The sequence below is a fragment of the Musca autumnalis genome, unplaced genomic scaffold (assembly GCF_047663935.1).
Source record: "Musca autumnalis isolate F117 unplaced genomic scaffold, ASM4766393v1 scaffold_1, whole genome shotgun sequence".
In the NCBI taxonomy this organism is placed as follows: domain Eukaryota; kingdom Metazoa; phylum Arthropoda; class Insecta; order Diptera; family Muscidae; genus Musca; species Musca autumnalis.
Genome location: NW_027411644.1, coordinates 32,046,165 through 32,060,611, shown reverse-complemented (window position 1 = coordinate 32,060,611; position 14,447 = coordinate 32,046,165). Strand labels below are relative to the sequence as shown.

The 14,447-nt window shown below is 34.6% G+C and overlaps 1 protein-coding gene across 1 annotated transcript; it reads right to left on the bottom strand.

Annotated features, from left to right (window-relative positions):
- Positions 1–1,362: 1,362 nt before the first annotated feature.
- On the bottom strand, positions 1,363–3,623 carry LOC141395420 (uncharacterized). The gene is made up of 3 exons (XM_073971254.1): positions 2,370–3,623; positions 1,909–2,307; positions 1,363–1,671 (listed from the first exon to the last, which is right to left on the bottom strand). The coding sequence occupies exons 1-3, from the start codon at positions 2,549–2,551 to the stop codon at positions 1,596–1,598; spliced, it is 657 nt and encodes a 218-aa protein (XP_073827355.1). The 5' UTR covers positions 2,552–3,623; the 3' UTR covers positions 1,363–1,595.
- Between the last annotated feature and the right edge of the window lie 10,824 nt (positions 3,624–14,447).

Here is a 14,447-nt window from a genome sequence, read left to right as displayed (position 1 = left end):
CGGGTTTGACTTAGAGTTGTCTGAAACGGTACAAAACATATTTTGATGAGGCACATTTACATTTTGGTCGTATCAAAGTGTATATATCCTTTTGAGGCTAAAGGCTAAGGGTATAAAAAGTAATATTTTCTAAATTTTAACGGTTTGTTTTTTTATTTATTTCACTGACTGTCGATCAAAACTGATAGAATGACAATGACGTCAACGAAATTCCAAAGTTTGTTTTGTGAATATGTAAAAGAACTCCTCATAGAGTTTCTTTTAGTTAGTTTCGAAACAACTCCTAAATGAAGTTAGACCTTCAATCACGATGGTGGAAGGGTGGTACCCCAGGTGCCCAATGGGGTTTCCACCCTCAACCACAGCTGCTCTCCGCAGATTTTTCGAGAGGCAGACCGAAAGAGACAGGATGTGCGCGTTAAATTTCGACGCGATACGTGTTGTACAATCCGGTGGCACTAAGGTTATGCAGTACGCATTCTTATTAACAGGATTGTTCGAAGAATGGACAGTGTTCATCGGGACAATGGAAAGCCGTAGGAGATATTTGCCACTGGACTTGAATTACATGCTTGGCTCCATCTATACTGCTGCAGAAAGTATAGGAGCCAAGATTGAGTATATTGTTTGTGATGGCGAAGACCGCCATCGACATTTGGTCACACCTTTTGCAGATGGTGTATGCGGTGATCTACCTGCTATAGAAGGAACTAGGCGGAGAAAGGTGTGGGGTTTTGATGCAATGCATCTTATAGTCAATATATCCCGAGACTTCCATAATGGCAAAATAAAAAATGTGGATTTTAGATATGTTGCTTCCTACTGCACCAACAAAAAAAATTTTTAAGGAAATATGCATACGAACATTTTTATATGAGTGGTTATAAGCAAGTTTACCGTGTTGATGTAGTTCGAGCGTTGAGACGCAGATACATGGATGGAGAACTGGAAGGAGAGTATTTGCTTGGGACAATCGAATTTGTTGCCATTATGGTAAAATTTATCAAGTTATTTTGCGAAATTGTTCCTCTCCCTGAAAAAAGACAGATACTTGAGGAGTTTCAAACAATCCTTTCAACCCTTGATTACGACGATAGAGGATTCGTTCTCAATACCATAAGATCGTGGCAAGAAATGCTTGGAATGTATGGTGACATCGTTCCAACGCAACTAACTACCCATCACAACATAGAACGTTTTTTCTACAAAATAAGAAGGCGGTGTACCAGAACACCAACTACAAAAACCATGGCGTGGTTAAAACGTCGGTTTGACGCTTGCGTCGAACTGGTAGATACAAACGCAGCGGCAAATGATTTGTTTTGGGTGGAAAATCGGTTTCCAAGATAATGATAAGATTACTGGTAAGTGCTTCAACACTTAACATTCTCATTAAAAGCGCAATAAGTTGTATATATTTTCTATTTTCTTGCTTCAGAATGAATGAATTGCAGTCAACATTAATAAATGAATACATTTTTAATAAATAATAAATTTAATATTTATTTCTTTTATTATTTATTATTATTTCTTATTATTTAGTCTCTTAGTCTCTTATTAAATAAATTAAAAAAATGAAATTAACATGAAAATACTTAAATACTTACTGTTGTTGATTTTGATTGGGTGGGGGAATAACAGTGTTGGAAGTAATTCAGATCAGAATTTGTGCTAGAAAAAGAGAAAAATTCAATTGTTATCGAAACAAGAAAATTAACATATTTCTTTATTAATTTATGAAAAATGACTTATAAGGCATTGAATATCCATTACTACGAGGGTTATCATGTGGACCAAGGGCGTCTTATGAGTTTTCTATACAAACCAAAATATGACATAAGAGTACAATAATACAAAAATCGCAGTCAGTCGTCATTTTTCATAAATTAAAACAGAAAACAAACATACCTTTGCTGCTGCAAAAGGGCATTTTTTGAAGTGGTTGGCATTTCCGTATCCCTATCAGCAAAGCCATGTCCTGACTGGGTATTGCGGTTTAGTTGCACAGGAGGAGGATTTGGCGATGCCGATGCATAGCCATGTCCTGGCTGGGTACTGTGGTTTAATTGCACAGGAGGAGGATTTGGCGATGCATAGCCATGTCCTGGCTGGATATTGTAGTTTAATTGCACAGGAGGAGGATTTGGCGATGCTGATGCATAGCCATGTCCTGGCTGGGTACTGTGGTTTAATTGCACAGGAGGAGGATTTGGCGATGCCGATGCATAGCCATGTCCTGGCTGGTTATTGTGGTTTAATTGCACAGGAGGAGGATTTGGCGATGCCGATGCATAGCCATGTGGACTACTGGAAAGCAGAGGTATATAAATAAGTAATAAATAAATATAATTATTCAATTATTTACTTACTTAGTTAGTTCTTCAACTTCTTCTGTTATTTCTCTTTTTGTTTTCCTTTTTATTGTTTTCTTTTCACTGCCACAGTTCGTTATTTCTTCTTCTGTTTCGTATTTTCTTGTCGTCTTTTTTGTTGTATATGCCATTTTTCTTATCTTTATTCTTCTTTCATCTTTCATTGATATGAATAGCATAAGACTCACTCAGTCACTCACTCACTCACTCACACAAACACGCCACGACGCCACCCACACACAACTATTTTGCTCAAACCGATGTTTTAACCACGCCATGGTTTTTGTAGTTGGTGTTCTGGTACACCGCCTTCTTATTTTGTAGAAAAAACGTTCTATGTTGTGATGGGTAGTTAGTTGCGTTGGAACGATGTCACCATACATTCCAAGCATTTCTTGCCACGATCTTATGGTATTGAGAACGAATCCTCTATCGTCGTAATCAAGGGTTGAAAGGATTGTTTGAAACTCCTCAAGTATCTGTCTTTTTTCAGGGAGAGGAACAATTTCGCAAAATAACTTGATAAATTTTACCATAATGGCAACAAATTCGATTGTCCCAAGCAAATACTCTCCTTCCAGTTCTCCATCCATGTATCTGCGTCTCAACGCTCGAACTACATCAACACGGTAAACTTGCTTATAACCACTCATATAAAAATGTTCGTATGCATATTTCCTTAAAAATTTTTTTTGTTGGTGCAGTAGGAAGCAACATATCTAAAATCCACATTTTTTATTTTGCCATTATGGAAGTCTCGGGATATATTGACTATAAGATGCATTGCATCAAAACCCCACACCTTTCTCCGCCTAGTTCCTTCTATAGCAGGTAGATCACCGCATACACCATCTGCAAAAGGTGTGACCAAATGTCGATGGCGGTCTTCGCCATCACAAACAATATACTCAATCTTGGCTCCTATACTTTCTGCAGCAGTATAGATGGAGCCAAGCATGTAATTCAAGTCCAGTGGCAAATATCTCCTACGGCTTTCCATTGTCCCGATGAACACTGTCCATTCTTCGAACAATCCTGTTAATAAGAATGCGTACTGCATAACCTTAGTGCCACCGGATTGTACAACACGTATCGCGTAGAAATTTAACGCGCAAATCCTGTCTCTTTCGGTCTGCCTCTCGAAAAATCTGCGGAGAGCAGCTGTGGTTGAGGGTGAAAACCCCATTGGGCACCTGGGGTACCACCCTTCCACCATCGTGATTGAAGGTCTAACTTCATTTAGGAGTTGTTTCGAAACTAACTAAAAGAAACTCTATGAGGAGTTCTTTTACATATTCACAAAACAAACTTTGGAATTTCGTTGACGTCATTGTCATTCTATCAGTTTTGATCGACAGTCAGTGAAATAAATAAAAAAAACAAACCGTTAAAATTTAGAAAATATTACTTTTTATACCCTTAGCCTTTAGCCTCAAAAGGATATATACACTTTGATACGACCAAAATGTAAATGTGCCTCATCAAAATATGTTTTGTACCGTTTCAGACAACTCTAAGTAAAACCCGTTCGTTGGTATTGATATGGTTACGAAGTTTTTCGGCAAATCACACACACGCGACCCGAACGCAAAGTAAGAGAGCAAATGTTTTGATTTTTTTACTTCAGTCTTGTACTGAATGTCATGCAAGCAGGTTGATGCCGCTTTATTTGTTTTTTTTTTTTTTGGTACACTGAAAAGATTTTGCAGTTGTACACCAAATATGTGGAGGGAAGAATTTGAAAATGTATTTGCCAAAAAGCCTAAAAGCTATAAAGGATAACAAAGGATGTCATACCAAGTGCTAAAACCCTAAGAAATCCTTTTTGCTTCGTAAAACTTTTAGAGTGGATAATTTTCACTGTGAGGTAGAAATCGATGTTGTTTAATAATTTTTATTTTTTATCTAAATTTACCCGAATTTCGTTAATTTTATTTTATTATATTGAAGTTAAGACCCTAACTAGGCGTTTACACACAGACAGTATTGGCAAGACAATAGCAAAGTTACAAACCATTTTCACTAGTACATTCATACTTTTCTCTATACATATTTAAAAATTTGTAAATGTATTTGTGAAAAAGGTTTGTATTTGTGAAAAGGTTCTTGCCAATACTGGCATTTGTAAACGCAGGGTTAACGCAGGGTAATGTAAAAATATAAAAAAGAACGAAATCGCTGTCATAAATTAACTCTTAGCAATCGCAGTTTTAATAAAAGAAACTGAAGTGGATACTTTGGACTGTGATTCACTGTATATTATTTTTAATTTTAGTCATACAAAGCGAACGCGACAACAATATATTTTTTCTATTTGAAAATTCCTGTGTTTTTCTTTTAATACTCAATATGAAAATCATCACCCTGTTCTGTTCTGTCAGTGTAATTTTACCCACACATAAACAATTTAAGCGCTCGCTCTTCTTGGTCGGCTGTGCTCTAAGTAGATCTAGCAATGTCCGTCCGTCTGTCCGGTTGGCTGGCACGAAAAATCTCGAACGGATCAATTCAAATCGGTTCAAATTTTGGGTATCGAAATATTTTGTCCAGATTTGGTTTAAGTTCGAAGATGGTCCATATACACATAGCCCAGAAAGTCTGCGTTCACCTTACTACTTTTCAAAAATGATGCTAAAACTGTAATAAATATGTAAATGAGATCAGTTTTTCTTTCACAAATATATTATTGGCACTCTTTAGTACCAGAATAAAAAGTAAAATTCCAGAAAATATATTATTATTGCGAAGATAACGGTAAAAAAGTGTTACAACTGCTAAATTAGAGCCCCAAAAAGTCTGCGTTCACTTTGTAAGTTGCAATAATACCGTTAGTTTTTTTATTTTTTTTTTGCAGTTTTCTCCCATTTTTAATCAATATTGTCACAACTGGTCATTGTGTGAGGTCGTTTGCACACTTAACTTAAAAAAGTAAGTTATTTGAAGAATGGAAAACAAGGGCAAAGAAATTGGCATCTATAAAAGGCAAATTCTAGGTAAATTATGGAAAAAGCTATCGAAATATTGTGAAACTGTAGGTAGAACATATTAGTCTATACATAGAGTGATAATTAACTATAAACAAACCGGAATTTTTACGTCAAAACCCAGATCTGGGCATTATATAGGAGCCAAATCTCAGCAGTATGCTTTGAAACGTTATGTTGTTGCAACTAAAATTTCGTAGCTAAGCCAAGTTCTTCTGCATTTTGGTTCAAATTGCGCTTCATGATGTTTAGGTAACCATACTTGACCATTGTCAATTCAATAAATACAAGTTGGCCCACTCCAGAAGCTGCTACACACCCCCAAACCAAAACAGCACCCTCGCCATTTTTTACAGTGTAAAACAAAATTTTGTTTTTCAAGCGCTGTTCAAGCTTTCTCCACACAGTTTGAAGTCCTTTCATTGCAAACATATAGAACATGCTTTCGTTCGAAAATATGACATGATTCCGGAACACTGGAGGCTTGTTTATGTATTCATTAGCAAATTCAATATGCTTCTGCCTGTTCACTAGTGATATGTACGGCTTTCGCCGTGCGACTATACCGTGATATCCAGCTTTATGCAGTATTTTTCTGGCGGTTTGTGCACAAATACTTTTTTTGGATGCCATTTTCACATTTTCAACAATTTTCGAAGTAATTATCGGACTGCTTGTTTTAACTATATTAGTTATGTTACGCTCCTCCCGTTCTGATAATATTTTTGACCGTCCAAAACTGAGCTTTGACCGTCCAGATCTGGGCTTTGACTTCAAAATTCCGATTTGTTTATTGTTAATTATCACTCTATGTATAGGCTAATATGTTCTACCTACAGTTTCGCCAATATTTCGATAGCTTTTTCCATTATTTACCTAGAATGTTCCATTTATCGATGCCAATATCCTTGCCCGTGTTTTCCATTCTTGAAATACTTTACTTTTTTAAGTTAAGTGTGCAAACGACCTCACAGAATGACCAGTTGTGACAATATTGATTAAAAATGGGAGAAAATTGCAAAAAAATTAAAAAAAATCAAAGGTTTTATTGAAACATACAAAGTGAACGCAGACTTTTTGGGGCTCTAATTTAGCAGTTGTAACACTTTTTTACCGTTATCTTCGTAATAATAATATATTTTCTGGAATTTTTCTTTTTATTGTGGTAGTAAAGAGTGCCAATAACATATTTATGAAAGAAAAACTGATCTCATTTACCTATTTATGAAAGTTTTAGCATCGTTTTTGAAAAGTTGTAAGGTGAACGCAGACTTTCTGGGCTATGTGTAGGTCCATTTCTTCAGGCATCTCCCCTACAAATGTTAAAAAATTGTCGCAAAACTTGAGCGCACGATAACTCTCGAAGGGAGTAACCGAATTAAACTTTGCATATGGTAATACTACCTCTAGGCATACATCAGGTTCGAATATGGATTATATCGGTCCCGCCCTTCTGGTACCTCCCACACAAAATTTGGGAAAAGTGCAGTTGAGGACACGTCTCCGCACGATAACTCTCGAAGGGAGTAACCGAATTAAACTTTGCATATGGTAATACTACCTCTAGGCATACATCAGGTTCGAATATGGATTATATCGGTCCCGCCCTTCTGGTACCTCCCACACAAAATTTGGGAAAAGTGCAGTTGAGGACACGTCTCCGATATATGTATATGGAACTTTTTGTTGATGGTTGTTTTCACTGTGCCTATGACAACGGTACATGTTTTTCGGAGTAAGTCCATACTTCCTTGGATTATGACCCAACAGCTCCAAAAATAATGCCAGTACGAGCAAAAATGGCTTCAAGATAACTTTCAAACTTCTTCAGTAATTTCTTCCAAATTTAGTTAAACATAATTTAATACATATATCGAGTTCTCTATGAAATCAGAACTTAATGAGTTACATTAGTTTGGTCAGAGGATTAGGGTATATCTCCGTCAGCACAGCTAACTGATACTTTCAGACTTGTTTAATTTCAGGGAAACCCTAGAAGAAATAACCAATTGGGTTATACAAAACGGTATGTTGATTCCAAGTTCTCCTCCACATTCTCCATCCTCTCATTCGGAATCTGATGATAGCAATCTTTCTGGACTCAGCAATAGCAATCATGGTAGTAATAATGGTAAACCACATACGAAAGAGGAGCTCCAAATGGCATTTTACCTCGTGAGTGCGCCTTTAGATGTATGTGAGTTGTACAATATTCCTCAGTCGACACTTATGTACCACTTGAACCTAACAGAAGGGAGACCATATTTTCTGCCCCACAAATTTACCAAGCTGAAAAAACCTTATAAAAGGCCTTTACAAACAATTAAACCTACTGAAGAACAGATAAATATAAGTAAATTAAAATTACTGCAATATAAAATAAAAAAAAAACAACATCCAAAAAACAAACCGGAGAGGAAACTTTATCTGTATTATCATTTAATTCATCTGTAGTGGGATTCTGTAACTCATTTTTGCTGTTACCGATAAAAATCGGTAAAATTAAATCGCAAAATTATGACTAAAAACTTAAAAAAAGTTGGCATCACTGTTTGTGTCGGTAGAGGCTAGCGACTACTTTTTATTCATCGTTAACTTACCGAAAAATTTCGTTAATTATCGAAATTATAAGCATTTTAATTTTACCGACAATTATCGATAACAGCAAAAATGAGTTACAGAATCCCACTACTGATCATCAGTGCATAAGAATCTTTCCTCGTCAATTCAATGATAACATGTCTTGGTCTCAACTCTAGATTCTCCGTATGAATCATACTCAATTAAAAAGTTCATAAACCAACAACCCAATAAATGCCACATATTAGCTGTGTTCCTTTACTTACCTGAGGTTACCATTTCTTACCATTTTTAACCTGTTAGGTGTTCCCTTACTTTTAATAGCATACAATTTATATGATAACAGTTTACCACTTTTACCATTTTCTGCCACTGTTACCATTTTTAAAAGTAAAGGAACAGACCAATTGATAAATGCATATTTTCACTGATTTTTTTGCTATAAGCAAATCAAATTTTTGCCGAAGAAACTTGCAGTCTTATGCCAAGTTTACACTTGCGCTCTAAAATCCACTGGATTTCACGAAATCCTGAAATACACCCCGGTGTTTACACTTATATTTTGTTGATTTCAGACATATCACAATAATAAAGGTAGATGCATATGCGCAGCTGATCGGACATGAATTTTCGATACAAGTTGTTGTAAATTGAATTAGTCATCAAAAATATACGACAATATAAAACTTTATTTCGAAAATTATCTTAAAATTATCTATATATCGTATTAATTGGTTATAATACTAACAAATTAAAAAGTAAAAAATGATTTTATCGTTGATAAATCATAATAATAAATTTTGATAGATAAAAGTTGTGGTCAGAACCTGCAAAATATTACTACTTGCAGTAGTTTTTCCGTTTAGTGCTAGAAATGCGTTCCAGTATATACATATACTATACAATTTTGGCCTAGTAGAAACTAGAAGAATGTTCATTGACATTTAAATATGATAGCTAATACGTTAATGTTGACATTTCTGCTGGAGTTTTTGCAATTTTCGTAGTTTTTCCTTTCCCTTAGAAATTTGTATAGGGAAGCAATTTTTGATAATTCGCTCTTGTTTCTAACATTACCATTAAAAAAGTACGGGAGCACAATGAAAAATAGCATTGTAATAAAGTAATTTAATAATTTTTTCACATTGTTTACAAATTTTGATACTAAAATTTGTTGTTGCAGCAATTGACCATCTACCTTGTTTATTGTGATACGTGAAAAGTGTTGCAACTTTTGGTACTTTTTTAGGCAAAAACAGGGTTGTATATCATGTGTACTGTGATTTCGATGTTGATTTCGCTGAAATCACGAAATGAGATGATTTCGTTTTTGTATGCAAAATCATGATAAATTTTGCTTGATTCCGCGCGAAATCATGAAACGCCTTCGAAATCACGAAAAGACGCCGAATGTAAACCAAACATTAATGTCTAAATACCCGTATATACACATTATCTTTTTTGAGAAAAAGGGCGACGACGGCAACGTATACAATCTTCCACATAAATTAATTTTTCAATTCTTTTCCAACTCAACCAATTCCACATTTTCTTATTATGCTTGGGTTACATTTACGAAATCCACTCGATTTCAACTGTCAAATCCATAGGTTAAATGTCAAATGAAATCCAGATGAGATTTCATTTGACGTTTGAGCTATGGAGTGGATTTCGTAAATGTAAACTTAGCATTAGATTTTTTTGCATGGCAAATGACAAAAAGAATTTCTCCAAATATTCTTTTAGTTTCCATTTTTATTAGATTTTCGTTTTAATTTTTTCGTTCGGCTTCTTCACCGCCATCCATGAAAAATGAAAACGATGGCACAATACAAGTTTTTATATCCCAAATGAAATAATTCACATTTCTTCTTTCTTTTTATCACTTAATTAAAACTTAATACAATAAATGCCTATTAAATTGCGAAAAGAAATTGCTTTTCTTATTTACTTACATTTTCCTGTTGTATTTTATTAAACTAAAATGAAAAAACTAAAACTTGTCTCTTGTCTCGCTTGAAGATTACCGATTACTTGCAGAAAAAGGAATTAGTTCAAATGAACTATTCACGGTAATGAGTGAATGGAGTAGTTCTTTAGTTCAATGAACGTTGAATTATTTTAGCTTTGTTCCTTTACTTTTTTAATGGTAAGGGTCATGGTAGAACAAATACAAGGTAAAGTTAATACTACAACAAATACAACTCGAACAACAACCACAAAGGAATTTGTTTTTGTTTGTAAACCTTAGTGTCAACTTAAATGTAAACAAAACCAGGAAATGTCTATAAATTATTGGAATTTAAAAAAACTAATATTTTTTCACATTTGATTGAATATTTTGGAAAACATGAATGAAAACTCGTTAGATTTTCAATTTGAATGTTTCCATATCATTCCACTAAATGCATAATTTCTCGCAGAAAGTAGAATACTTGCAAAAATGTTTCGGGTCGCTGGTAATTCATTGAAAAAAGAGAAGATGTTTCAATCATTTGCTTTTGAAAACAAAAAAGCACATGTTTATTAGGGCTTTATTCTTTTCAAGTTTAACAAAATACCACACATATTAACAAATATTGTACCGCCTCTATAAGCGATGTTTTAGTGTGCGGCATGTCGTTCGGACCTGGAGGAGGTTACATGTCAATGATATGAAAATGGGAAAATGGGAAATAGTTTTTTTTTCTGATGAATAAATTTGTTCTTCAAAAATATATATCCCTAATATACATCGAACATAGAAATAAATACATAAAATGTCGAATGGAATTTGACACTAACACTACAACCCAGTTCAGTCAGCTGGGTATTGCTGCTACCTTTTCTTGTTCTACCATGGGTAAGGGTGGTAAAAGAGAAAAGTGTCAAAATTGCTCTCTCATGAACATTTTTACCACAAATGTAAAAGAACGGAAAAATGGCAGGTCTGGCAGCAATGTCAAAAAGAAACATAAAAAAATCAATTTTCGTCTTTTATTTCACAATTTTTAATTTAGTTTTGTCAGCGTTCGACTTTTTCTTAATTTAGTTTTGTCAGCGTTCGACTTTTTCTTCCATTTTCTTTTTCATTGTGAAATAATCGTCAAACAAAAGTCGAAAAATCAGTTCTGCCATTTTTTACCTGCAGAAATTTTGCTGGTAGCCTGTGGTAGAAGAGAAAGCCATTTTCACTCTCTCTCCACTCTCACTCTCTTAAAAATTGCTTCCAGTTTTGCCACTTTTCGGGGTTAAGGAACGCTTTACAGGTTAAAAATGGTAACAAATGGTAAAAATGGTAACCTCAGGTAAGTAAAGGAACACAGCTTTTATTGACTTTGCATGGCTCAATAATAAGGTACAGCGCCAAAAACAGCTGATTTTCAGACTAGTTGTCAAATTGCATTATTGTGAATAAAATTTCATACAAAATGTAAACAAGCAATTCACAGCAATGCATTATTGTGATCAAATTTGACGTTTGCTATGATTTGATGTAACACCTTCTTATTCCACCATGGAACTTTGGATAGAAAGACAATAGGTCTGTACGATAACTTCGCCAGTGAAAAGTACTTGCAAGTACTCAGCAAGTTCTCAGTAACCTCTCTCCACTAATTTTACTCTGTCGAATCTAAAAATTTGCAGATTGTTATCGAACAGCAATTTGCCAACACTTGAAAGAAGTCAGCTGATTTGATAAACAAGAAGAAGTTGGCGGAAAAGATTAAATAAAATAAATAAAAAAATAGTCACCAAAAACTACAAAATAAGTTATTTTACTTACATTATCGTGTTCCAAAATGTATTTAATATTTTTTCCCTTTTTTATTTCTATTTATTTAAATAACTAAACGTTTGTTTATGTTGTTTGTCAAGAAGTCCGCCAAAAAGCATTCGAATTTAAATCAGCTGATCAAACTTGCAAATTCTTACAAAAAAAAATTTCCTTGCAAAAACCTGTAAACAAATCTCTCCAAAATTCTCTCATAATTGTCTCCAAATTCGCTCTCTGTTACTTTACAAGTTTGTTATCGAACAGCATTTGTAAAAGTTTGTGCAAATTTGTACAAACTTTTGGGTTATCGTACAAACCTAATGGATTTTTCTTGTTGCACTTCATTTTATTTCGGGTAAAAAAATAAAGAACGACCAAGACGAATTTGAATTATGTTGCATTTTTTATTTATTCTTTTAGTGGAGCAAAGCGAATGGAATAATCACACTAGAGTGATTGTCTTATGCCAGACTACACTTGCATTCCAAAATCCACTGGATTTCACAACATCCAGCTCAGATTTCGAAATTAACTCCAACTCCACTCTAAAACTAATTTCCGTCTCGTGAATTACCGCAATGTTCGCAACTATAATTTGTATTTCTTTATTTTTTAAACAAATTCTTAGAATTTTAGAGATTCTTTTTTATATTTGGAAAACAAAGACTGCGACATCTTTTGTAGGGATCAACAAACTGTTTTGTGCTGGTAGGGATCTTTAAGCGAGTGTTTCTAAAATGTATCGAAGGGGGTGTGGACTGCATCGAAAGATGTTGTGAAATCATAACTCTGCATTGCACTACTTCCAAATTTTTTGCTGGGATATTTACACTTATAATAGCTGTGTTCCTTTACTTACCTGAGGTTATCATTTTTACCATTTGTTACCATTTTTAACCTGCAAAGCATTCCTTAACCCCGAAAAGTGGCAAAACTGGAAGCAATTTTTAAGAGAGTGAAGCTGAAAACACATACAACGTTTGGGTAAAGTTTTGTGTCGTTTTGGCCGTTTTTACACTGTTGGGCATGATGCCGAAAAATTCAAATTCATTTGAAATATATGCCGGCAAACACATCAACGCCGGATTTTGATGTCGGCGTCGCCCTGTTGTTGATGTTTTTTTGTCAACGCCCAACGCAAAACTTTTCTCAAACGTTGTATGTGTTTTCAGCTTGAGAGTGGAGAGAGAGCGAAAATGGCTTCTCTTCTACCACAGGCTACCAGCAAAATTTCTGCAGGTAAAAAATGGCAGAACTGATTTTTCGTCTTTTGTTTGACGATTATTTCACAATGAAAAAGAAAATGGACGCAAAACAGAAGAAAAAGTCGAACGCTGATAAAACTAAATTAAAAACTGTGAAATAAAAGGCGAAAATTGATTTTTTTATGTTTCTTTTCGACATTGCTACCAGACCTACCATTTTCCGTTCCTTTACTTTTCTGGTAAAAATGTTCATGAGAGAGCAATTTTGACACTTTTCTCTTTTACCACCCTTACCATTAAAAAAGTAAAGGAACAAAGCTAATATGTTTACATTTACGAAATACACTCGATTTCATCTGTCAATTCCTTTGTGACAGTTGAAATCGAGTGGGTTTCGTAAATGTAAACATAGTATTATTTTTTGTTGTTTCCAAACCATGCCACAATCCGACAGGTACCCGCATCTGCCCAGCTGATGTACTGCGAGCTGTCAAAACAATTGTTGTAATTGAAACACACAAAATTAAAAAAAAAACAAAAATTTAAAAAAAATCGTGAATTTTTGACGGATTTTTGTAATAATGTGTTTATTAATAACTGCCTAACAAAATTTTGTAGAAAGAATTGTATGAATCGCTTTATTTTTGGAAAACATTTTTGACATTTCACAGTACTGAACTCGTTTTTGTTGTAGTTGTTGGCTGATGCATCTACACATACGGTCCGTTTAGTGACACGTTGGGACACGCGTTGTCCCAAAACAGTTAAATTATGTTTAACTTTAATGCGTCAGCAATGGCATCACTTACACATTTTTCATGTGGTTGTTGTAGCGCGACGCTCAACGCACCGTATGTGCCGAGCGCTTTAGTGACACGTTAAATTATGTTTAACTTTATGTTTAACTTTAATGCGTCAGCCACATTGTTGTTTTTCAAAAAACTTGGCATCACTTACACTTTTTCATGTGATTGTTGTACAGCGACACTCAACGCACCGTATGTGCCGAGCGCTTAAACGGACCATATGTGCCGAGGGCTTTAGTTTTTGCGTTCACACTAGCAAGCATTTTCGTATGACTACAAAATAAAATTATGCTATGTTTACATTTACGAAATCCACTCGATTTCATCTGTCAAATCCACAGGTTAAACGTCAAATGAAATCCAATGGATTTCAGATGAGATTTCATTTGACGTTTGAGCTATGGAATTGACAGATGAAATCGAGTGGATTTCGTAAATGTAAACGTAGCATTAAGCAACAAACACACTTTATTTTGTTAAAAACTTTAATCACACTCACATTTTTGTTTTATTTACCTACTTTCTTCATTTTTTGGTAAAATTGTTTTCTTCCAACAATTTATTTCTCAACTGCATACGAGAATACATAGCCGAATAGAGCGCTCCCTAAATGAAAAATGTACATATGAGTTGCCACATCATTTTGATAGATGAACATTTTCATAGTGTTTACACTATGTGTACAACATTCACATGTAGGAAATTTGACATCTCATATGACATTGATAGATATGTAAACACCC